General features: G+C 54.1%; 2 protein-coding genes across 5 annotated transcripts in view; one reads left to right on the top strand and one right to left on the bottom strand.

Annotated features, from left to right (window-relative positions):
• CUNH7orf50 (chromosome unknown C7orf50 homolog) overlaps window positions 1–24,446 on the top strand; it is a 103,794-nt gene that overhangs the window by 53,471 nt on the left and 25,877 nt on the right. The window lies entirely within an intron of this gene.
• Window positions 6,178–21,930, bottom strand: Gpr146 (G protein-coupled receptor 146). Of its 4 annotated transcripts, none has more exons than XM_042686589.1 (3): window positions 21,856–21,930; window positions 11,944–12,149; window positions 6,178–9,618 (listed from the first exon to the last, which is right to left on the bottom strand). In XM_042686589.1, exon 3 carries the CDS (start codon window positions 9,609–9,611, stop codon window positions 8,607–8,609), a length of 1,005 nt encoding a protein of 334 aa, XP_042542523.1. In that variant the 5' UTR covers window positions 9,612–9,618; window positions 11,944–12,149; window positions 21,856–21,930; the 3' UTR covers window positions 6,178–8,606. The 4 variants fall into 4 exon arrangements, with proteins under 4 accessions (XP_042542523.1, XP_042542524.1, XP_042542522.1 ...); XM_042686590.1 differs by lacking the exon at window positions 21,856–21,930 and adding an exon at window positions 9,938–9,986 and having other exon boundaries at window positions 11,944–12,244; XM_042686588.1 differs by lacking the exon at window positions 21,856–21,930 and having other exon boundaries at window positions 11,944–12,243.

The raw sequence follows: 24,446 nt of genomic DNA on the forward strand, positions 1-24,446 counted from the left end.
CTTGTGTCATGTTGGTGGGGGGGAGGGGAGAACCCTTGGGGACTTTATGCAATACCTGTGGTCACAGATGGCACCAGGGAAAACACCTGCAGGGGGATGCAGTGCTATGCTCAGCCCCTGGCTGGTGCTGCACTCTATACTGCCAGCCTTACATGCTTGCTTTGGCCTCCTGAGTCAGGCAGGAAAGTATCCTGGGCATCTCACCCAGGCCCCTTGGCTTAGAGGGCATTGCTGTCATCCTAAGGGTGGGGGATTGAAGCCACTCGATGGAATCTGGGACTGAGCCTTATTCTAGGAGCTAGACTCTTCTCTGGAGCCCCAGTGCTTGACTCCCAGGGAAGAGAAATCTAGGGCCCTGGATGGCAATGGCCTCTTCTCCATTGCCTACCTCTGTAGCCGGTGGGTGTCTCCCTCCTCCAGGATGTCCACCAGACCCTGGGCTCCCCCTCCCCACCTGCCTCCTGGCAGCCCCACACTGTCCTGTGTCAGCTCACCATGCCAGCCCCTGCCTGATGATGAGCTCGGGTGAGGCCGTACTCAGCTCACTGGTCCTGAGGTTAGTGGGAGCACAGGTAGCTATCACCTGCTCTCTTCCTCTGAGAGCTTCTCCTGACATTCCTCACACTTGGCCCCCAAGTCTCTCTGTGTGGCTGCTACTCCTGGCTTCTCTGGTGGCCTTGATTGATCGTTTTACAAACTCATATTCTGCCCCATCCTGCAGGATGGTCCCTGACTCCCTGCCCCATGGTGCCTTGCCCCTGGCAGCATAGACCTCCACCCCCACCCTTGTGAGGGTGGTGGTGGTGGTGGTGGTTTATGGTAGCTGGGATGTGTGGCTGTGGGGGTGCTGAAGGCTCCCTGGGCTTCCTGCCCTGTCTAATTTGTCTAGTCTTCCCCACAGTGGACAGGGCAGTGCCTGCCCTGAACACCCACTTGCCAGTGTTCTAGAGTAGACCAGCCTCTCTGATTCTGACTCGGGTTTTCCAGCTGTGAGGGGAGGGCTGGCCTCTGTTCTGAAGCCCACTGTTCCTGTGCCCTGTGTGCAGGGATGGAGGGACAGACCCTATGCTGCCAGACCCTGCCTGTCATTGTAGGTAGATGCTTGGTGCCACCGCTACTGCGAGACAATGAGCTGGTTGGGGCGGGGCTCTGTGGGGTCAGATGTTATTCACAGGGTTCAGTGAGGTTTGGGGTGCTCCTGGATGAACTACCCACCTCCTGGGCCCAGGACTCAGGTACTGTGGCCTCTTGAAGGCCTGTGATGTGAGGAGTGACAGGGCAGGGCACAGGAAGCAAGGGCTCCTGAGCTAGCACCCTCCTGGGAACATGAATATGGGCTTTTCAGTCAAAGGTGGTTTGCCATCTTCTCACCCCAGATCCATAGGGAGGGTGGGGAGCGTCATGCACCTGAGGGTCCCAGGATCTAGAAGTCTACTCCTGTCCCTGGATGCCAGCAGATCACAAGGGCCAAAGCCTGAGAGCTGATTTGTCCAGATCGCAGCAGAGTGGCTGCTACAGGGCGGTCTTGGCTAAAGCCCAGCTTTGTCATCAGAACCTTGTTACCAACATTATGAAGAATACTTATAAACTAGAGGCATTTTTAAAATGTAAACTTGGGGGTTCTGGTGGAAGCTGTGGGGTTTCAGTATTGGGCACCTGGCCCACCACTTTGTTTTGGGGACGCTGGGGTGGGGTGAGACCATTGCAGAAGTCCCCGGACTGTGTCAGCCCACCACTTTCTCTGCCTGGAAAGCTGCTGGAAGCCCTTTACAGGCTGACAGGGCCTCTCTTGAGTGCTCACTCCAGGCCTGCCTGCTCCTCTACCTCTCCACTCCGCCTCCTGCCCTTGCTTGGTTTGCCCTGCAGGGTGATGCCCTCAGGCAGCCACTGGGTGGTGCTCTGAAAACAGGCAGCCATGGAACCCTTGACACTGCTCAGATCTCAGAAACGACTGTGCTGCCCTTACAGTAGTAACCAAGCGCCTCTGCCCCTAGGCACACACAATGTCAGTGTCCCCGCCCCCCTCGCAAGACCACATATGGCCAGGCTTATGGGTTCTCACAGTACATGCACCCATGCAATAATACAGCCGCACAGGCAGTGTCTCCTGTGCTAGGACGGAAGACAGGGCTGTGTGCGGCTCTTAAGATTTGGTTGATGGCTGGGAGGTGACAGGTGTCCAGGCTGGGCTCTGGTGGCAAAGCTGCTGTGAAAGTATAGGTTGTAGACGTCAGCCATATTGAGGAAAGGCCTGTGGTGGGACAAGTGGAATGGGTGGTAGCCACAAGTACATGCCCAGTGGTTGTGCCACTTTATAACCTCCCCTTCCCTCCGTTGTTGCCTGGAGCAGGCTGGGCACATGAGGACTAGAAACTGATGGAGCTGGAGCTGTGCTGTTTCTCGGACTGAGGAGTTTGAAGGGTGTGAGCTGGAGCGTGAGTGCACTCTGTGTCACACCTACAAGGGACCCAGCATGACCTCACTGGCATTCTACACCTGTTCCCCTCATTCCCCTGGGCCCCATCTGCACACCACAGGGCCCATGGCAGCAGGGACTCCTCCAGGACTGCTCCCCAGGTACCCTGCCAGTTCTGGCATCCTTCGGATTTTCCATTGTTCACCACGGGAGGGCACCCTGGCTGACTTGTGTATGGGCTGTGCCTAGCACTGGAGGCTGTTGGAGTGGCCATTGTGGCCTGGTGTTTTAGTTGTCCTTCTCAGGAAGCTGCTGGTGTTTGACTTCTGTCTGTGTGAACAGGCAGGACACTGTGGTTAGCTGCCAGGATGGTGCCCTCCTCTTCTAGGTGGCCTCTGGCCTTTCCAGGTATCACCACTGAGTCCTAGGGCCTGGCAGTCATGTGCCCCAATACTGCTGATGCGTTTTCCTTGCCTTTGTGAATAGGGTTCACCTGATGCATGCTTGATTTTATTTTATTTTTATTTTATTTTTGGGTCCGGTCGTGGGGCCTGAACTCTGGGCCTGCGCACTGTCCCTCAGCTCTTCAGCTCAAGGCTAGTGCTCTACCACTTAAGCCACAGCACCACTCCAGCTTTTTTCTTTTTGCTTATGTGGTGCTGAAGAATCAAACCCAGGGCCTCATGCATGCAACGCAAGGGCTCTACCACTGAGCCACCTTCCCAGCCCTGCATGCTTGATTTTGGTGAGTTGTTTCTCAGTGCCGGAGATGAAACCTAGGGTCCTGTGCATGCTGACCCAGGATTGCACCACCAGTTGTATCCCCATCCTTGTGCACATTCTTGGGGGGCAAAGCCTGTATGCTGCCCTTTAGCATCACGTCATCTGGGACCTGGATGTCACTGCATGCCTTTGCTGACAACAGTGTCTGTTCCTTGATATCCCATGGCCTGATCAGTTCTCACATTAACCATTTGAGCATAAAGACAAGGAGGTAGTTTGCATTGAGCAAGTGTCCCAAGCCCATGCTTTTGTCTCTCAGGGCCTGCCCTCATGAAGCACTGTCCAGCAACACCATGTGCACAGGCACCCACCTTGCAGAGGAGATGGAAATACAGTGGACACTTGTCTTGGGCACTCAGCACTCATGGGGCCAACATCTGAGCCACTGCTTCAGCCATTGCTCGTAGCTCCTATCTGTTATCTCAACTACTTGGGAGGCTGAGATCAAGAAGATAGTTGTTCCAGGCCAGCCCAGGCAAAATAAATTTGCAAGACTCTATTTCAACAGAAAAAGTTGGGCATCATGGTACATGCCTGTCAACCTAGCTCTATGGGAAGTATAAATAAGAAGATTGCAGTCCAGTCACATCCAGAATAAAAAAGTAAGACATCTATCTCAAATAACCAGAACACAAAGGGCTTAGAGTGGTGCTCAAGTGATGGAGCCCCTGCCTAGCAAGCAAGAAGCATTGAGAACAAATCCTAGTGCTATCAAAAAAAAAAAAGTGCAGTAACTTCAATCTGTGTCTTCACAGCATGTTAAGTTACTTGACTAACTAAGGCAAACGCTTAGACATGACTAAGGACAGAGCTGCCTAGACATTATGGCTAGGGACAGAGCATTTAAGGCTGCTCCTGGCTGTGTGTAACAAAAAGCATAGGGTAACCTGTCAGGAGGACCTCAGTCCCTACCTCTTCTCTGCCCCCTAGGACCCCCTGGTCTCTGTGCCTTTGGGAACATGGGCGAGCCATGCCCACTATGCTTCCAATACTTGAGGACTCTTCCAGTGACTTTAACTTCTGGATAGAACGTGTGTGAATATGCTGCCAGACCTGAGGGTCATGGGGTACTGGCGGTGGTATTGCAGTGACCCCATCTCTTTACATGCTGCTTTTAGTGTGCTTAGTGCTGCCCCACCCAGCCTAGTAAGAGGGAGGGTGGATTTCTGTGGGATTCACCTTCCTGTGGATGTGGAAATGGGGCAGCGCCCACACTGGATAAGCCCATGGCGAGGGCTCATATCCATTTGATTTAGAGAAAACCTCAGCCCCTGGGCAGGCAGGGGATCCAGGTTGTAGCTGCTGGGCTCTGGTGACACATGGTCATGGCTGAGGCTGTGCCCCATCCTGCCCTGGCCTGCAGAGGATGCTATGGGGCACCCTTTCCTGACTAAGTGCACCCCAGCAGGCCACCAGAGCCAGTGACATCAGACACAGGGCCAGGCGTGGAGGAGCTTGCTCTGGCCTCAGCCCCACCTGGGCAGGCAGTTGGCACCCATGAGCTCACCCATGACATACCTGCCAGGCCTACGCAGAGCACTTCAAGCTTTGTCAGCAACAGGCACTCCATGAACATGGCTGCTGCTGCCACCTTTGAGGTTCCTACGACCACCTCTGGGCTTTCAAAGAGCCCTCACCCAGAGACATCAGTGGTAGGATTGCCCAGGAATGTCCTGTATAGGATGTGGGAAGGCAGAAGTTTCCAGCAAGGTCTGGGAGGGGCCCCTCAGCCTGATGAGCCACTGGGCATTTAGTATGTGAGTGGTAGGGTTGAGCAGGAGCAGTTGAGGCCAGCTGTGTGCTGGGGAGGGAGCTAGCATTACTGCGCTCTACCTTGTGGGTGCGCGTGGGCAGAATGCAAGGGCCAGAGGCCCTTAGAATGGCCTAGCCTTGAGCTAGGGTGGTCAGCTGGAATCTAGATCCCCAAGCTGAGCCTGGGCTTTGCCAAGAAAACCATGCCTTCAACACTGTGTTTCCCATGTGTTCCTCCAGGCTGCAAATTCTTTATTTTAAATATAAACTTGGGTCTCTTCAGATTAGGTGTCATTCCCAGATAACCACTTGTCCATTCATTCCCTTCTCACATTAGACCAGTGTACCCTTTATGAAGAGGACGGGAAGCTGCATGAGCCCCTTCTCCATTCCCTGGGACCCCCTCAGTCCATCCTCATGGGCCCCAGAGCCCCCAAGAACAGCAGCCTGAGGACTGTATCTCCCTTCAGGGACAAACAGGACTGGGCTAGGATGCCCTTGCCCTCCAGCCTGTGGTAGGCATGGAACCGGTCACGACTTTCTACCGCTGACAGGGAGTTTCCAGGGACATGAGGGGTACTGAGCCCCACGGTCTGTTAATTTGAGAGAATCTCTGTAAATATGACCCATAGAGCCCCTCAAGTGTAGAGGTATATGCGGGGGAAACAGCTTGGTCGATGGCACTTTCTGTGCTAGTTTTCTGCTCTTCATCACACACTCCTCCAAGCATGTACTTAAGAACTGAAGTCAGAAGCTGGGCACGGTATTGCCTGCCTGTGATTTCTGCACCTCAGAGGCTGGTGCAGAAGAAACATGGGTTCCAGACCAGCCTAGGCTATCTAGTGTGACCTTGTCTCAAAAAAACTAATGTTGCTATTGGGTGGTAAGTGATGATGTCTGCCTTTAGCTGGTTGGGGTTCTTTCCAGTACTTTGTTCTTTCACAGTCACAGAACTTTAGGCAGGTGGTCCAGCTACTGGGGCAGAGCCCACAGGTAGAGGACAGATACAAGAACTCAGTGTGCGACTTATTTCTTTCATTTATTCTTGCTTTGTGTTCTGCCCAGGGCTTTTTGAAAAGAACAAGTGTTTGTTGTTTCTTGATCTGTCTGCTGCCATGGCAAGCAGCAGGTTCACTTTTCTACAGTGTTGCATAACCTCTGTGAAGGGAACCCCACATTAAGTTCACCTTTTGGGGTATAAATAATGAAACATGGCAACATGTGGGTTAATGAAAATAAGATCATTCATTTTGACTTCCAATAGCCAGGCAGCGCTAATAACAGAATGAATGGCTCCCCAACATACAGCATCTTCAAATTCCTGGGAAGAACTGAGCACTGAGCATGTGACCATTGGTTCTTCCCTGAACCCTTGGATCTTCTCTGAGAATCCCAGGTCCTCTGTGTGTGTATGTGTGTGTGAATTGGAAATCTGACATGAGCAGGGCAAGAGACATACAAGGCACACTGGATCCCAGGATGAATTCAACCCAGGAAGGTGGTAGCAAGGGCCAAAGATCATTGGGCCATATTGGGGTGTTAGAATAGCCACTGGGGTGGGCAGAAGGCTAGAACCAGTAGGAGGCAAGCAAAAGGAGGGTCTCTGGCCTGGAGGTGGCAGGATGAGGACGCACGACATCAGGAATCTTGCTTGCTTGCTACAGGTGGCTGCCTGCAAAGTGTGTGTGTATGTCTGTGTGTCAGGTGTCTGTGTGTTTCCACTAGAAAGACCTGACTAGGCAGATGGTGGTAAGGTCCTAGGAATCCAGTCCCCCAGTTTGTACCTAAAGTCATGGAGGAATTGCACAGAGCAGAAATGTGACTTGGGCTCCTTCTTGCTTTGTTTGGTGGGGGAAGGAGGAGGTGGTGCCTCTCCTGACTTGTGGTGGGAGCATGCCCTACTTAGGAGCTCCTCCAGGAGTAAAGGTGAAACTAGAATAAGCAAGGAAAAAGGTCCTTTAAGCCAGAACATCACTGCATAAACAGCTTTCTTCATGTGGATCCCAAAAAGCTCAGCTGCGGTTGGCCCCTGGGCCTGCTCACCTGGCCTTGTAGCTCTTTGCAGAGCTATTTCCTCAGCAAACATGGAGATTGCACAGGCTGTAGTCAGGATGCATAGCTAGTGTGTAGGCCACAGCCTTTCCTAGCCCTGCACTTGAGGGGAGGGTGAGCCAGGTAGGCTGCTTTAAGGGTGTAGCAAGATCCTGGCATGCCTTTAAAAACTTACAGTCAGAACCAACTGAGGAAACGGTTGCCTGCTTCAGCCCCATGGATTACAGAGAGGAAAGTGAGCCCTCCAGAACTTGTCCCATGTGGCCCTGAGGCCAGAGTGTCCAGTGTATCTTCATAATTCTTCACACAGCAAACTTCCTCAGGCCTGTCCTAAAGGGATGTAGTTTGCATACAATAAATAAAATGAAAGCAACTGAATTTCCCAAGACAGGAAGAGCAGAGCTGGAGGCCGTTGTATAAGAAAGCCACAGCACTCAGGGCCATGGTCCTTGGGCGGGTGAGCTCAGAGGCAGCCTGTGTTGGGCAGTCAGAAGGAAATGTGTTATAGACAATGTGTGTTGCAGTGTGGGGCTGGGGCTGCACCCCACCATCACCCCAACCGTCTGCAGAGACAGCGGCAGTTGCAAAGGCTAGCTTGAAGCACCTCACATTACTCCAAGGATCATGCAGGGAGATCATCAGAACTGAGGGCTGGGGACTATAGGCTATAACTTAGTCCTGGAGACCTGGAGTCTTCCCACTTTTCACTTTATAATGTTTTACCAAATGTGTGGACAGAAGTCCAGAGAAGTCTCCCTGAGGCATCATTGGCCTGGGGGTTCTAGTCTGAGTTGCTCCAGAGCTGATGTCCACATGCGGTGCCACATCTCTGGCCACCAGTCCCTGGCCAGCTCAGGAGCCAAGCCAAGGGCAGTCCTGCCCTTCTCATCCCTCCAGGCCTCACAAACCAGACCTCTGCCCTGGGGAGGCCCTTTGGCTTTGGTGTTCTGTCAGAAGTCTGATGGTGTTTTCCTTTTCCTTGCGTTTATTTTTCTTTATAGTTGTGTGCACACTTAGAGCATCTTATGTGGAAAGACAGGCGTGTGCTGAGATAAGTGGGCTGCTGTCCTCCGTGCAGGAGGGAAGCAGGTACATGGAGCCAGTGCTCACTGACCATCACTTAGAGCCTGATTGTGTGGCTGCAGCATGCCAAGCCAATGTGCTGTGCCTGCCCTTCATGATACTGTATAGCAGACATCTGCACCCACTGGTTCTGTTTTCCTCATCTTAACATCAGGCATGTCTTTTTATAAAACAGTGAAAGGGGAATCTGCCCTGAAGTACAGGGTACCAATACTGGCTTTGGGTTTTCTTCTCTTCATTTGATGCCACAGGGGCGGAGGTCAGTGCGTTTGGGAAGATATTAGCAAAGAGGCTCACAGCTCCAGGCAGGAGGGTCTGGGAGAGGCACCTGCTGCCTTCCACAGGACCTTGGCCCAAGATCTGTCATTAAGGGGACAACACAGGAAACTTGAAGGAAAACATCCATGTGCTGTTGTCCCTCTGGCACACCCCCCAGGGGAAGCAAGTGTTGCAGCGCTGGGTGGCAAAGTACTCTGCCTGTCATAGGCTCTGTATCCAGACCTGGGCCTGTGGCTGTCCCCTATGCCTGTGCCATCACCTGCTGTATGCCCGAGGGGCCAGGGGAGCAGTGCCGATGCCCACAGTGCATTCGTTTGATCAGCCGCCGCAGTTTGCTGGGGAAGGTCTTGTTGATGTAACGATAGAGAAGGGGCGTTATGGAACTGCTCAGGAAAGCCAAAAACTTGGACAAATCCTTGGCTAAATGCAGGATCCCCAGGTAGTGCCCATCCACAGGCCTCCCTCTCGAGGCCAGCACTGTGTGCCCCAGGAGGCTCAAGTAGTAAGGCGTCCAGAGCCCAAACTGTGTGCACACTGTGGCCACCAGAAGCCTGTGTACTGAGGGGTCCAGCCTGCCTGTATCCTGGTCAAGGGGTGTGGCCTCCTTCCGGACACGCGAGATGAGTGCCAGTGCATACAGCACAGCCAGGCCCGGTACCACATACCCGATGAGCACCAGGATGGCATCAGCAGCCTCTGTGTTCTGCATCTTGGCACACTCAGCAATCCTGGAGGATACATAGCTGCAGATGTAGAAGAGCAGGGAGGAGAAGCTGGTGAGCAGCGCCCCACCCCACACAAAGCCACACACATGCCTCGTGTTATACACGCTGGCCATGTAGGTGCGTGGCAGAGCCCGCTCAATGTAGTAGTCAAGGCTGAGCAGTGCGGTGGAGTACATGGTCACCAGGGAGGCCACATTGAACAGGATCAGCAGCGTCACGTGGGCCTCGCTGCTGAGACTCCACAGCGCCCACCTGGAGTGGGGAGGTCCCAAGAGGTGCACAGGGGCCAGTGCAGCCAGCAGCAGGCCGGCCACGGCCATGTTCACAAAGTAGACATCTGGCATGGTCATGCTGCTCTTGCTGTTCACATTGGCCAGCACCAGCAGGGCATTGTAGCCCAGGCCCACAGGAACGCCTGCCACGAGGTAGAGCAGGGAGAGGACCCAGAGCCCCAGGCGCAGGTCCTGGCATAGCTGTTCTTCACCACGTCCTGTGTCATTGAGGAGGCCACAGCTCCACATGGCGCCTCTGTGGAGAGAGAAACAGTCATACCCTGTCCTCTAGCTCAGTACCACCAGACTCCTGGGACAACTGCCCTGTTTTCTCTGTGCAGGGGAGGGCCCAGGCTCAGAGGCTAAGGGGACCTAGTGGACATGGTGACTCTGGGCTGCTTCTAAAGGACAGCAGAGCCGGGTGACTTGCCAGGGCACCACTGCAGACGCTGCTGTGTCCCGAGCCACACTGGCTGTGACAAGTGCTCACCATCACCCAAACGCAGGACACCTGGCAATTCTGGGGTGTCCCCGCCACCAGCCCCACATAGCAGCCAGTCCTGCTTGGCTCCTACCCTTTGAAGCTGACATCCACTGAGCACCTGGAAGCACACTCCTTGGCACCTGGTAGGACATGGACACAAACATCTGTGGGCAGGTGTGCCTGGCCCAAGGGAATGGTTGTGTGAAGACTCTGGTGCTATACCAGCTAGGCCTGGGCCCATGACCCCCAAGAAGAGCTGCCATGTTGGGAGGAGTGCGTGAAAACAGGAGTCTGCTTGAGGATCCTGCGGGTCCTGCACCAGGGTCAACCATTCTCTTGAGAACTACAGAGTGGCTGTGGCTGCCTGCATCTGCCCATTCTAGGAGTAGCGGCTATAGCATAGATGGTCAGCCCTGGGGCAGCCTGAGCCCCAGGGTCTGGCCTATCTCAGGAAGCACAAGGCAGGGTTACAGACTACATCTGTCCAATGGTCTCGACATACTCCAAGAAGAAACTCACAGTGTAGAGAAAGGATTCCCTCAGATCCCATGTCCAAAAATGTCCAATTCTTTGGAAGGAAACCTTACACTCAGAATGTTAACTTTTAGTGTATTTTATTCTGCTCCCAGAATAAAATACTTGTAGGCAGATGCACAGGAAGCCAACGCTCCTGTTTCCCAAGCTCTGAACAAAGGGAGGAAGCTAGGCTGCAGTGCTGGCGCCACTGCGTCCCCACCCACCGTGTCCTGCGGGTGGGCATGTGTACAGGGTCACACTGCCACTTAGGATCATGGCAGTGAGGACGGACCTCTGGCCACCACCAGACTCCTGCCAGACACATAATCCACAGTGGGGCCCAGTTGGTGTTGGGAAGGGCTGCAGGAAGGAAATGGAGGGTCTGGAGCCAGTAGCTAAAGTCCCATAGCACTGGCAGCTTGGCCAGAGGTCTGCCCCGACATTTCAGGTAAATATGAGGTTCCTGACATCATCCTTAGTCAAGACCACTGGTGCCCAGCAGGAGAGGTGCTTAGCACTGGATCCCATCAGATGCAGGTACCCACTTTCCTTCCTTGGACAAGTGTTTGCACTCAAGTATTGGTCTTTTCCCCTCTGCCCCCATTCCCCAGTGCTTGCTACACAGGCACTCCACCATTTGAACCATGCCCCCAGCCCTCCCAGGTCCTCCAATGCAAGCAAGTGCTGCTCGCCATACTATGCATTTCTTCACTATCTACCTTGGCCAAGAGCATCGCAGGAGATGTGCAACCCAACCCATTCCTGAAATGTGTGGTTGCTAGATGTCTTCTGTCCTTCTATTTATCCTTCTGGAGTGCTTTGCCCAAATCCTGACCACTGGCCCAACCCAGCCATTGGACAGTTTGGTACTCTGGCTCCTGCCCACTGAGCCTTCTGGCTCTGGCCACTGGGGTTAAGCTGAAGCTTGCATTGTGACATTCTTGTCCACCAGACCCCTGTTGGCCTGGTCTTTGCATGGCATCCTAGACCCAAGCTTTGTCAAGGTGTCTCTTCATGTTCTCACTCAGTACCTTCTTCCTCAAGCTAGGAACAGGCTGTGAGAGCCACACATCCCCTTCCAAGGTGGCCCTTCACATCCTGACTGAGACAGTGTCCTCTCTGCTGGCCGCACAGGCTGACCCTGGCCTGACACACTGAGCTCCAGGCAGATCCAGTCCTCTCTCCCTCTCCACTCTATCCCTCTCGCTCAGCATTCCTGTCACTTGACTGGGAAGCTCTGGATGGTGGTTGCTCACTAGCACCGCCTCCTCCCCACAGGCAGCTTCTCCCTGGTGCCTCTATGTGACTCAACTGCCTGTCCTCCCTCTCCCCCCCCCCCCCACCTCTTCCTTACCTTTATCTTAGGTCCCACATTCCTCTGTGCTGGGGGATCCAGACACCATCAGTGGGCAGCATGGCAGGGCTAGGCGGTCTCCGCAGCCCAGAGGCCCTGTGGTGTCCCTGGAAGCCCTGCTGCTCTGCAGCAACTGGCAGCACAGGCTGAGCGTGCGTGAGAGCCGCGTGCTTGTGAAGGCTCGTGCCGTGGAGGCGGCACTTGTTTTCCTCCAGTAAATTACTCACCAAGTTTCTGCCTCCCTTGGCAGGCGCAGCGGCCCCTCCCTATCTATGTTTACTGCCGGTTTCGAGAATGAGAGTTTGGACTTGGACGGTCGGCTGCACATCAAGTCGTTCATATCTCTGGGGGTCCGGGCTCAGGTCTGCTGTGGTGCCTCACACATGTCCCAACCACAAGCATCCTTTGGCTCTGTAGCTGAGTTCTCTTGACCCTTGAGAAAATAAAGCGAATAGACATTTGTCTGCAGCAACTAAGGACAAAATAGTTGGACCTCTCCAAGCCTTTACCATAGAGATTCTGTCCACTTTCACTGCAGGCCTAGGGACAGAACACTTGGAAAATGCAGTATGGCACAAGGCAGGCTTAAAATAGAAGCCCATGTTTCCAGGTTGCCCAAGCTCGTGCACATCAAGTTAAAGAGGACCTGGGAGGGGGGCAGGGGAGGAGGGATAGTTGGAGAAAAACAAAGGAGGGGGTATCAATGCTCAGCAAGAAATGTACTCATTACCTTACTCATGTAACTGTAACCCCTCTGTATAGCATCTTCACAATAAAATTAAAAAAAAAAAAAAAGATTAAAGAGGACCAACCCAGGAGCACAGATGTGAGCCCGAGGCTTGTCCTGCAGATAGCCCTGCCTGGCAGGGCTGCTCTCCCCCGGCACCCTGAACACAGTAGAGGGAGACTGAAGCTGCCAGGACTGCTAATGCCCTGCCACTGAAAATGGAGCAGGAGGAAGGGCTGATGCCTGCCAGCTGGGTGGCCTGGAACTCCAGAGAGTGTCACGTGAAGCAGCATCGGTTTAGAATTCCCCTGGGTGTTCACACTCAGTGTGGCCCAGCCTCTGGTTTGAGATCAATGCCACCGTGTGGGGTGGTCACACCAGACCAGGCCCAGCAGAGGGGCAGCGGCTGTGTTGTGTTGGCAGCTTATTAAAGTGCTGATAAGTTGAGGATCCTTCTGTAGCTAGAGGTAGCTTCTGGGTATTTTTCTATCTGTTCTCAGAACTTTTATTTCAGATGAAGACCCCCAAGCCCAAAGATACTTGTTTTCATCATCAGTCCTAAAAATGACATTGGTTGCTTTGTCTTGACACTGCCCTGCAGGGGTCTTCTAGTCACTGGGGGACTGGGGACCAGCCGCACCTACGGCAAGGGTGTTGGTGAGACCAAGATGGGAAAGGGGAGGACAAGCCAGCAATCCCCTAGAGTAGTGTCCCTGCAGCTGCCCCATGCAGTGCCCCTGGCCAGCAGAGAGCAGAAAGCAGAGCTGGCTGTGTGCTGGGAGGGCGGGCTATGGCCACTGAGCTCAGTCAGTCTGGTCCCTGCCCGTCCTTGCCACCCAGCCATGATGAGTGACACTTCCTCCATTATCACCCGGGAGCCAACTGGGCAGGGAGATCCCATCCTGTTGAGGCCGGCACCAATTCTGCTTCCCCAGCCCCCACCCTGAGATAGAGTGGAACTGCACCCCCATTCCCTGAGATCCTCACTTCTTCCCTATTTGAGGAAGTGGGACAATGACTTGGTTTCCACTCTTCAACACAGGTCACAGGACCTGGGCTGAGCAGCCTTTCCAGTCAGCCAGGCCTTCTGGTAAAATTCCTTCATGAGAATAAAGAGCTCAGAACTAGAGGGTGGGAGATTTGGAGGTTAAGAGAACGTACCACAAAATAGTCTCCTCAGAAGTGGGCTCAGTGGGGCTGGGAATGTGGCTTAGTGATAGAGTGCTTGCCTAGCATGCATGAAGCCCTGGGTTCATTTTCTCAGTTCTACACACATAGAAAGGGTCGGAAGTGGCACCGTGGCTCAAGTGGTAGAGCACTAGCCTTGAGCAAAAGAAGCTCAAGGACAGTGCTCAGGCCCTGAGTTCAAGCCCCAGACTGCCCCCCCCCCCCAAAAAAAAGTGTGCTCAGTGTCTTGACAGTGAAAGCTTGGAGGGGAGGGTGTTCCAGGAATGCCTCACTGCACAAGAACTTGTGCAATCTCCAGCCCCCAGGGGGCGCTGCTCATGAGTTGAGGCCCAGATTCAGCATACAATTTCCAGGGACCCCAGCAGACATATCAGACCATCAGACCATTCCTTGACTTGTTACCTGCAGCCCTAAAGCACTGCCTGTCCAACTCCCCACATGCCTGGAGCCCACAGAAGGAAGGGCCTGCCTCACCTCTTGCAACCTTCCTTAGTCATCTCCTCCCCTTCCTCCTCCTCCCACCAGGACCTGATCCTGTCGCACTGGCTGGTTTGTCCACCTTCCATTCTTGTCCTTGGCTACTCCTATCTCCAAAAACCTCCTCCACGCTTCCGGCAGGACCTGCCACACTTGTAGGTCCCACCCTATCCCCTGTCTGTGCTCACATTCCTCAGACCAGCACCAGGAGCTGTCCTTGTCTCCAGTTCCCTTGCACCCCTCCATTCAGATGAACTTCTCCTCAGTAGGGCCCTTACTTCCTCCCTCACCCCCTTTTCTACTAGCTCAGGGCACAGCCAGCCCCAGGTAGCTTTTCCACCAGCTTCAAGTGGTGACCAGGCTTCAGTCATGCTCTGATCCTGGCACAGCTCTCCTAGAAGACTGAGGACATGGTACACACCCTGTTCCCCTCCTCTCTCATCACTATGGGAGGAAGTATCCACCTTCCCTTGGAATCCCAGCCAATACAGAGCTCAAAGCTGCTCCCTTCTGTGCAGTGAGCTGGGATGTGGTAGGAGGAAGGCACTGTACCACAAGCCAAGGCCCAGCTTTCTCTGGACGGCTGTCCCCTGGGCATGAAGCAGGCCTTGAGTCCCTGTGAGCCAGAAGCAGAGTGAGCCCAGATGTGATGCAGGTGCTGGGATACTGCTTAGGAGGGAGAAGGGTCACAAGACCTCAGACTCTCCAAATGTCCCAGACCATTTTGTTGTTTTCTTCCCAGTAGAATTCATTGAGACTGGGTGCTGGTGGCTCACTCCTGCAGTACTAGCTACTCAGGGCTGAGACCTGGAAAACCAAGGTTCAAAACTGGCCTGGGAAAGATGGCAAGACACCATCTCCAAAATAGCCAACAAAATACTACACTAAAGTGGGAGAGTACTAACCATAAGTTAGAAAGCCAAGTGAAAACACAAGGTCAGAAAAATGAAAGAAAATTCATTGATAGGTGACTCATATGCCCTCTCTTTTTAGAAATCATACTCTTAAAGGGGGAGGCATGGCAGGCAGGCATGGTAGCACACACCTATGACCCCAGCTACCAAAGAGGCAGAGGTAGAAGAATCACTATCTAGGCAGGAGCGCTACTTGAGCAATAACCAAAGCAAAAAGGGACTGAAAGGTTTGCTCAGTTGGTAGAACATCTGCCCTGAGTTCAAACTGCCAGAGTCAAAGAAGGCAACAAGTATTGGCCAGCCTTATGCTGCTGATGATTCATTCCCAGAGGCAGCTGGCACAGCCTTACATACATGGGTACAGTCTCCAAGGTTCCAAGCCTGTGGAGCCCACACAGGTCAGGGAGGAGGAGAGAGGCAGAGGGCTGAATGAAGGCATTGGAGCCAGCTGAGAGTGTGCGTGGAAATGTTCCCCACCGCTTGGCTGGTCCCTGATCCACTCAGAACTGTAGCCTGCCAGGCTCCTTACCCCTTCTGTCTTTGTCCCAGGTACTGCTACAGCAGAAAGAACTGGGCACATACATTCAGAGCTAGGGGTTAGGACTAGGGGGGGGGGGGGGGAGGGAAGGAGGGGAGGGGGCTGGGCAGGGCTGCCCTGCAAAGCCTCCAAGAACATATGGGTGGGGGCAGGGGCCTCTCCACTGAGGGGAGCCTGCTGGAAGCTGGGGGCAGAAGGGGGCAGAATACTGGTGATCCATTTGTGGCTCTGTTCCTGTCCAGGCCTCCCTGCTGACTTGGGGTACCCTCAGGCCATTCTGAGCCTGTCACGGTTCTGTTGGGTAGGCACACAGGAGTGTGCCAAAAAACAGGTTTTGTTTCCCTCTGAGGTACACCAGGGGCGGCCCAGGTAGGTGCCTGCCCTGTGGGGTTGTAAGGACTTAGCTGTTTCCACAGCCTCCCTTGCCCTGTGTCTTCAGCTAGGGCCTTCATGTGTATCCTACTGGAGAGTCACTGTGTTCAGATATCCTTATGGGTGAGAGCTGGACCTGACTTCCTGGAAAGAAGGCTTCAGGTGTCATGTTGGAAGTTGTGGCCTTGGCCCCAGAGGGGCTGTCCCTTCTGTCCCATCCAACTGAGCAGTTGTGGAGTAACTTGAGAAAAGAAAGCTGGTCATGGTAGTTCACACCTGTAGTTGCTTAGGACTTAGGAGGTGGAGGCAAGAAGATCTCAAATTCAAGGCCAGCGTGGGCAAAGTTAATGAGACTCTGTAAATGAAGAATCAAAAGGGCTGGAGGTGTGGCTCAAATGGTAGAACACTTGGATAGCCTGTGTGAGGCCCTAGTCCATACTACTGAAATGAAAAGAAAACCTGTGGGAATGTCTGGTCTCCAGACCAGTAGGGACAGGCAGGACAGGGTCCTTGCTGAGATCAGAACCAACCCAGTGGTCTGGGGAGCTTTCTGCCTTCTTGAAATTTGTAGCAGTGCCCATCCTCCCAAGCTGGGTGGCTGGCTGCTTTGTTCTGAGCCTTGAACAGTTTGGAGATCTTGGGTTTCTTCCTGATTCCTAACAGTAGCCCCACAAGCTTCCCACCTTCCCAGAGGTCATCTTCAAACATCCTCGAAGCACCTGGCCTAGACATCCTGCTACACGCCTGGGTGCAGGCAGAGCCCCTGTGGATCTGTGAGACAATACATCTTGATGCATCTTGGTCTGCAGGGTCTGGGGTCCTAGCAGCTAGGGCACAGTTGTGAACATACTGTTCTGACCTAAGTCAGAACAGTAGGTGTGCCTGGGCCTGGCTGACAGAATGCGACACAGACAGGAGCACAGCAGCTGTTGTCCAACACCCCCCCCCGCCCCCCCTGCCCCCGTCCTCCCACCCCCAGGGCTCCCTGCTCCAACATGAACTTGCAACATGGCCCCACAGTCCTAAAACTGCTTTTTACATACCAACTTGGCCTCTGGAATCAGTTGGCTGCTGGCAGGGGGCTTGTGCCCTGAAGTCTGCCGAGAGCCAGGGCAGTGGCACTGGGAGCCAGGCCCCCTTAGGTTTGCATGCCACTCTTCCTGCTTCAAGCTTTTTTAGGAGGTTGCTGCTAGCTCTGCCTGCTTCCCTGTTTCAGAAAATCCTTATGAGCATGTCAGGAGGATTAAATAAAGCAATTCTCGTGAAGGTGGGCCCTAGAGGGGCAGGCTACCAGCCTCCCTGCTGTCACTAGGAGGCTGGCCTGTGGCCTTTTGCTCAGAATCATGCTTGACTGACATGTAAAGTGGAGACATAGGGGCAGCAGCACACGAGTCCAAGTGAGCGGCGTAAGCACACACAGGCAGGGCACGGTGGATGAGGAAGACCCTCCAGCGCTCAGCTCACTTGGGGGACCAGAGAGGCTCTGCCAAACTGCAGTCACTGTGTTCTAGCTGGGGCCTCTGATAGTCTCCAGTGCCATACTACAGGGTAAAATACTTGCTTCTCTGGCCTGTCTTCACTGCTCTCCAAGGAACGCAGAATTGGGAAGAAGATGTGCTTCAAGGGTTGAAGTTGCCGGGCGCTGGTGGCTCACGCCTGTAATCCTAGCTACTCAGGAGGCTGAGATCTGAGGATCGCGGTTCAAAGCTAGCCCGGGCAGGAGAGACCGTGAGACTCCTATCTCCAATAAACCATCAGAAAACCGGAAGTGGCACTGTAGCTCAAGTGGTAGAGCGCTAGCCTTGAGCTGAAGAGCTGAGGGACAGCGCCCAGGTCCAGAGTTCAAGCCCCACGACCGACCAAAAAAAAAAAAAAAAGGGTTGAAGTTATTTTCTGCTTATACCTTTTTGGGGGGCTGTAGTGGGGGTTGGGGGTTGAACTCTGGGCCTTGGGCATGCTAAGTGGTCTTCTACCATGGGAACTACCTACCCTACCCCAGCCTTTCTGCTTGTAACTGGGTGGACCCCACATGGACCACCTCCTGAGGCCACAATGGATAGGACAAGGGCCCCATTCAGCCTGGCTGTTTGGAGTGTATTATGGTGAGACATTGGCTTCTTTCTTGTACACCTTATTTTAAAAGAGCCCTGTGGCATGAACTGACTGTAAATCTGCTCATAGTGATGGTCAGTAAGCAACAAAAGCCTAGAGCTGATCAGTGATCCCTGATGGCAGTGGATGCCAGGAGTGGCCCAAGGGAACTGTCTGTGGCAACAGGGACACAGGGATATGGACAGTGCAGGCCCAGCACAGAAAGTTTCGGAGCGGGGGAAGGGGGGATGGCTGGACCTGACTCACTATAACCTCTCGGTCTCCTTTTCCTGCTACTGTTCACCAGGAAAGTCTGCCTTCCTCTGTTTAGGGCCTCCCCTCTCAGCTCGGGGCGGGGGGGGGGGGGGGGGGGGACCTTTCTCCATGCATGTCTGAGATATCCTTGTGTCCTGTCTATTCGACCTGCCTTTGTTCTACTCACCCATGGTGTTTTGCTCTGGGCACCAGCACCCTTGGGAATGCCTCCCTGATCATGCCCACAGCCATGGTGCTGAGGTACAGCCATCTCCCTCTGCTGCTGTGCACAACTTGTGCACAAGGGAAGAAGCCGGGCCAGAGTAGTCCCAGTTTAACTTTTGGGGATGTAGATGTCCCTAGCAATAGATTACAGGGCCCAGGCACAGTGTGTGTGAGGGCTGGGGAGCCAGTGGGCAGACAGCTCGGCCTCCCAGCTGTGAGGCCTCCCAGCCCAGGCACCTGGCAAGCTACTTCTGTTGGAAGGAGACCTGCTGTGCACCAGGAGACTCACTTGGGGTGCATGTTCTGGAACAATCAGAGTGCTTTGAAAATGACTCCCAAGTGTTTATTTGTTTTGATAGTAATAGGCAGAGGCCTTGGCGACAATTAGCATCCAGCTCTCAGAGCCCAGCGCTCAGGGGAGGCCCAGGCTGTCATGGTTTTCAGTGTGGAGAGCTGGCTTGGGCTGGCTCTGATCACTGAGGCTGTGCCTTCCTAGGGTGCAGTAAGAAGCCTCCTTATGTGGATAGCTGGTTTGGATTTGAGTGACATTTGCTTTCTAATTCCCACAGCCAAGCAGTGAGTGTGAGCCGGGCAACCTGGCCTAGCTGCGTACAGGGAGCATGCTGTCGGTCCATGGCCAAGAGTGTGCTTGTTGCTGGCTCTGGAAAGCCCTTGGGGCTGACACCAGCAACCCTGGCCAAGAGCAAACTGGGTGCCTGTGCAGGGGCCTTGGACTCTATCTCCCTGGAAGAAGATGGGACATACGTTCTTTATTAGTACTAGCTACTTAGACTGTTTTCCCCCAACTAATGTGGTTTAAAGTTAATGCCCTAGGGCTGGGAAGGTGGCTCAGTGGTAGAGTGCTTGCCTCGCATGCTCGAGGCCCTAGGTTCAATTCCTCAGCACCACATAAGCAAAAAGAAAAAAGCCGGAAGTGGTGCTGTGGCTCAAGTGGTAGAGCGCTAGCCTTGAGCTGAAGAGCTGAGGGACAGTGCCCAGGCCCAGAGTTCAGGCCCCATGACCGGACCCCCCACCCCCCCCAAAAAAAAAATTAATGCCCTGTCCAAATACACCAGACCAGGGAAAACAGGAAAAGGAAAAACACACACACATACAACAACTCAGAAATTCATGGTCCAGGCTGAAAACAGAAGTCTCTATTTCAAACCCCAAGCAGCAGGCGTGGCACCCCATCTGGGCTTCCTGAAGTCTTACCTGCAGGGAAGCTGCAGATCTTATCACAGCCTTGGTGTTTATTTTTACTCTCACGGTTGGGCTAATCTAGAGAGCTGCTTACTTGATTTGCTCTGGTTCTGATTAAAATTGGGAGCCCCCCCCCCCACATTCCCCTCAGCATGCATGGAGGGGCCCAGGGTGTGCTCTGGGGTACACAGGACACCTGCCCATCTCCATCTGCCTTTCTGCTTGTTTTGCACAGGGCTCCTGCACTCACTCCCAAGAGACCCAGTTCCTCTCTCCTCAGCAGCTTCTCATGTTGCATCTCAAGCCAGTCAAAAACTTTCAGCTTTTCTTTCCAAATGGAGTGCCCCTGGGCTCTGGAACTGGTGCTTTGGAGTCCTGGCCCTTTGAGAGCCTGTGGACAGAGGCAGTCTGGTGCTACCAGGTCAGGCAAGTGTGGTAGTAGAGCCAGCCTTGCCTTGGGGAGTGGGGAAGCTGGGGCACCTTCGGGTAGGAGTAACAGAAAAGAAATCAGTATCCAAGTATCCGTTGACTATCATGCTCACTTACACGTGAACCTGGACGATTTGCTCCCCTCCCCAAAGGCCTAGCCTTGGCTATATGGTTCCACAATGTAGCTAGGTCATTACAGGACAGTTGACAGTTCCTATTTCAGGATTCTAAGTAACTTCAGGGGCAGAGAGAGGAAGAAGAGCTCTTTCCTTTCCTCTCCCTCCCCAGTGAGCAGCATACCCAGCTTCCTGCCTGTCAGCTATCCAGCCAAGCTTTCCTAAGAGTGCCACTTATCCACTGTTAAACAGATGCCGTCCACCTTTACATCTCTTCCTAAATTTCCTTATGTTTTCACTTTTTTCTCATCAGCTTATTTAGAGACTCATGAAATACAAATGCCAAGTCAACTCTGACATTTACATTCTACCCTCCATCTGTATTCCTCCCTCCTCAGGGTGTTTCCATACTCATGAGAAAGGCAGGACAACAAGGGGACACCTGTGTGGCCTATCTGTAACACAAAGGGCACAATAAGTGCTGAATATATTCAAATTTTTAAAAGCCATCTTCATTTAGGAAGAGGTTCTGATTCTGGTTTGGAGATCTGGTCTTTAAGGAGCTGTATAGCAGGTCAAGAGTAATGTCTAGACCTGGTGTAATTAGTTGCTTTTCTGAGACTTGAACTTAAGGCCTTCTGATTGCTCAGCTGGTGCTCTACTACTTGAACCATGCCTCCAGCCAGACTTTTTTTTTGCTGGTTTTGAAAATAGAGTCTCCCGGACTTTTCTGCCAGGGGTTGTTCTCAAACCAAAACCCTTCCAAGTTCCAGCCTCTTAAGTAGGTAGGATTAGATTACAGGAGTGAGCCATTTGGTGTAATTATTAATAATGCCTCTTTTCACTCTTAGCAGTGCCCCAGTTAGGACAATATAGTGCCTGGTCACCACGAAGCACGAGCAGCGCCTCCTGGGTCAGAACCTCTCGATTCACAGACGCTGCTTGCTCCTCTGTGAGTGCTTCTACTAAATGCAGAAGATAGGAAAGAAAAAAGAGGGGGCGTCACGCTGCTCCCTCAGGAGAGGTGCTGGTTGCTTAACGTGGGACAGGATCTCAACTAAGCCCCTGTCCGCAGATAAGGAGATCAAAGGTGGCAGGTGCTGCGGCTCGGCCAGCGCGACGCTGTCCCGGGCCAGGCTGGGCGGGACGCCCGCCCGGCGCGGTGACAGCGCGGAGGGGGCCGATTTTCCAACCAGCCAGACTTCGAAGGCGTCTGTCCCCGCTGCGCGCTGGACGGGGCGCTCGACACCGGTCTGCTATCCCGGCGTCCTGAGACCCCGTCACCGGAGGGGCGGCCGCGGTGACCCCGAGCCGGGACAGGTGAGGGGCCAGCGCCGCCTACGCGAGCGGCGACCTGGCCGCGGGTCCTCGGGTCAGTGACCCAGCGGGCGCCCGGCCCCTGGCGGTCCGCCCCTGGCGCGGCAGACCGGGCTCGGCTGGCCGGGCGCCGGTCCCTCCCGCGGGGACAGCAGCGACGCTGGGCCGGGCCCCGGGCGAAGGACGAGCGAGGCTGAGCCCCGGGAGCGGTGGCTGCCCCCCCCCTCCGCGGCCGACACCGGGAGCTCGCCCGACCGACCCGACCCCAGGCCCCGGGCCCCACTCACCCGCTGGCTGGGCGGCGGCCCGCGCGAGAGCCGCTGGCGGGCGGCTCGGGGCTCGGGGCTCCGCGGAGGCGGCGGGGCTCACGGCGCGCACGCCGCCGGGGCCCTGTGTACACACGTGACGGGCGGCCCCGCCCAGGCCCCGCCCCCGGCCGGCGGGCGCCCGCTCCCGCAGGCCCCGCCCCTGCCCTGCCTCCTGGTTGCCGGGCAACGGCGCCGCAGGCCCCGCCCCCACGCGCTCCGCCGGGGGGGGGGGGGCGCGTAGGGGTGAGGGCCGCCGGCGCCCCTTGTGGATCCCGAGTCTGCGGGGAGTCCGCAAACCCCAGGCTCTTTTGCGAGAAATTTCTGGGAACTGCATGGTGCTTTCTAAAGTGCTTGGTGTGCTGAGTCACAAAAAAACGCTCTTATCTGCAGCGCTCAGAGCCGTGGGGGAGGAAACCGCTGGTAATCTAGCGCTTCCAGGTACACCTGCTCCCCGCCTGGCCGCGGGCTCGCCCGTCACTTCCCGGTTCCCCGAGTTTCGTTGTAAACCGAACCGCTAGCAGGAAAGCCACTTTCGAGAAACAACTTTCATCTGAAGCTGATAATCTTGTCTATTGTTACATGTGGGAAAAGTGGAAGGACGCGGTCGCTTTCTCTGCTGCCGTCTTCCAGTGCCCCGCAGCACATGCCGGTTCAGGGCCTCAAAGGCTGCTGCTTCAAAGTTGAAGCACGCGCCGGGCGCTGGTGGCTCACGCCTGTAATCCTATCTACTCAGGAGGCTGGGATCTGAGGATCGCGGTTCAAAGCCAGCCCGGGCAGGAGAGACCGTGAGACTCCTATCTCCAATAAACCACCAGAAAACCGGAAGTGGCGCTGTAGCTCAAGTGGTAGAGCGCTCGCCTTGAGCTGAAGAGCTGAGGGACAGCGCCCAGGCCCAGAGTTCAAGCCCCACGACCGACAAAAAAAAAAAAAAACAAAGTTGAAGCAGGCGTGTGGCAGAGTTGGATGTAGATTTGCTGGAGGGCCTGGGTTGTGTGGATGGCAGTCAGAGCAGCATCGGCCTCGGTGACTGTGGGGCATCCATCCCTCAGCCCTGAGCACCTCAGTGGGCCCCCTGGCCTCCTGAGGCTTTTGGGGACTAGACTCGATACCCAGGTCAGAGAGAGACACCTGTAGTGCCTACCTTTCCCCCACTGCTCTTGCCTGTTAGCTGTCTTGCTTATCAGTTCCACAGTCAGGTTGGGTTGTGGTGGTGGTGGTGGTGGTGGTGGTGGTGGTGGTGGTGGTGGTGGTGGTGGTGGTGGTGGTGGTGGTGGTGGTGTGTGTGTGTGTGTGTGTGTGTGTGTGTGTGTGTGCCTTGGTGCTTGTCCCTGAACTTTTTTGCTCAAGAGTAGTTCCACTTTTGGCTTTTGGGTGGTTAATTGGAGATAAGAGTCTCATGGTCTTTACTGTCCAGGCTGGCTTTGAACCACTATCCTCAGATCTCAGCCCTCTGAGTAGCTAGGATTACAAGCATGGCTCCACATCAGGTTTTTGTTACAATGGGAGTTAGTTACTAGCTGGCTGGGCCTGGTCTGCCCAAAGGTGTTAGGAGCCCCTATCAGCCATCAGCAGACACCTAACTCATCTTATTTTGCCTGTTCTCTTGAGGTATGTACGTAGTTCCCGGTCCCACGAATTCCAATACATAACTAACAGTAGAAGTACCATTATTGGCTGGGAATGTGGCTTAGTGGTGGAGTGCTTGTCTAGCATGCTTGAAGCCCTGGGTTCAATTCCTCAATATCACATAGGAAACAGAAAAAGCCAGAAGTACTTCTGTGGCTCAAGTGGTAGAGTGCTTGCCTTGAGCCAAAGAAGCTCAGGGACAGTGCCCAGGCCCTGAGTTCAAGCCCAAGACTGGTAGAGAAAGAGAGAGAGACAGAGAGACAGAGAGAAGGAAGTACTGTTATTTTCTGGGGTACTAAAAAGAGAGCAACCTGTCAATTACATGCTAATGTTTTATCATTTATAAGAAACCCTCTAAGTATAGAGAGTTTTGTGTCTCAACAATCAATGAAATAAACAGTATTCTGTTACAGTTACCTAGATGGGTCCTTGGCTTTCTAGATCATCATGCTGGGGTTGGGGAGTGTTCTTGTGTGTTTGTTTACAATGTTAGAGCACAGCAGAGAGCCTCTTGCATTTTAGGCAAGTACGCTACCACTGAGAGACATCCAACCTGCCTACCTGCCCGTTCTCCCTCCCTCCCTCCCTCCCTCCCTCCCTCCCTCCTTCCCTTCCCTCCTTCCCTTCCCTTCCCCTTCCTTCCTTCCTTCCTTCCTTCCTTCCTTCCTTCCTTCCTTCCTTCCTTCCATCCTTCCTGTACTGGGGTTTGAACTCAGGGGCTAAGGGTGCTCTTCCTGAGCTTTTTCACATACGGCTGGCATTCTACCACTTGAGCCACATTTTCGCCACTTCTGGCTTTTTGTTAAAGATAAGAGTCTCATGTGCTTTCCTGCCCAGGCTAGCTTTCAACCTCAATCCTCAGATTTCAGCTTCCTGAGTAGCTAGGATTGCAGGTATGAGACGTCAGTGCCAGCATCAGCCCCACTTTCTAGAACAGGTTTGGG

The sequence above is a fragment of the Dipodomys spectabilis genome, unplaced genomic scaffold, assembly GCF_019054845.1.
Source record: "Dipodomys spectabilis isolate Male_0828 unplaced genomic scaffold, ASM1905484v1 ptg000098l, whole genome shotgun sequence".
In the NCBI taxonomy this organism is placed as follows: domain Eukaryota; kingdom Metazoa; phylum Chordata; class Mammalia; order Rodentia; family Heteromyidae; genus Dipodomys; species Dipodomys spectabilis.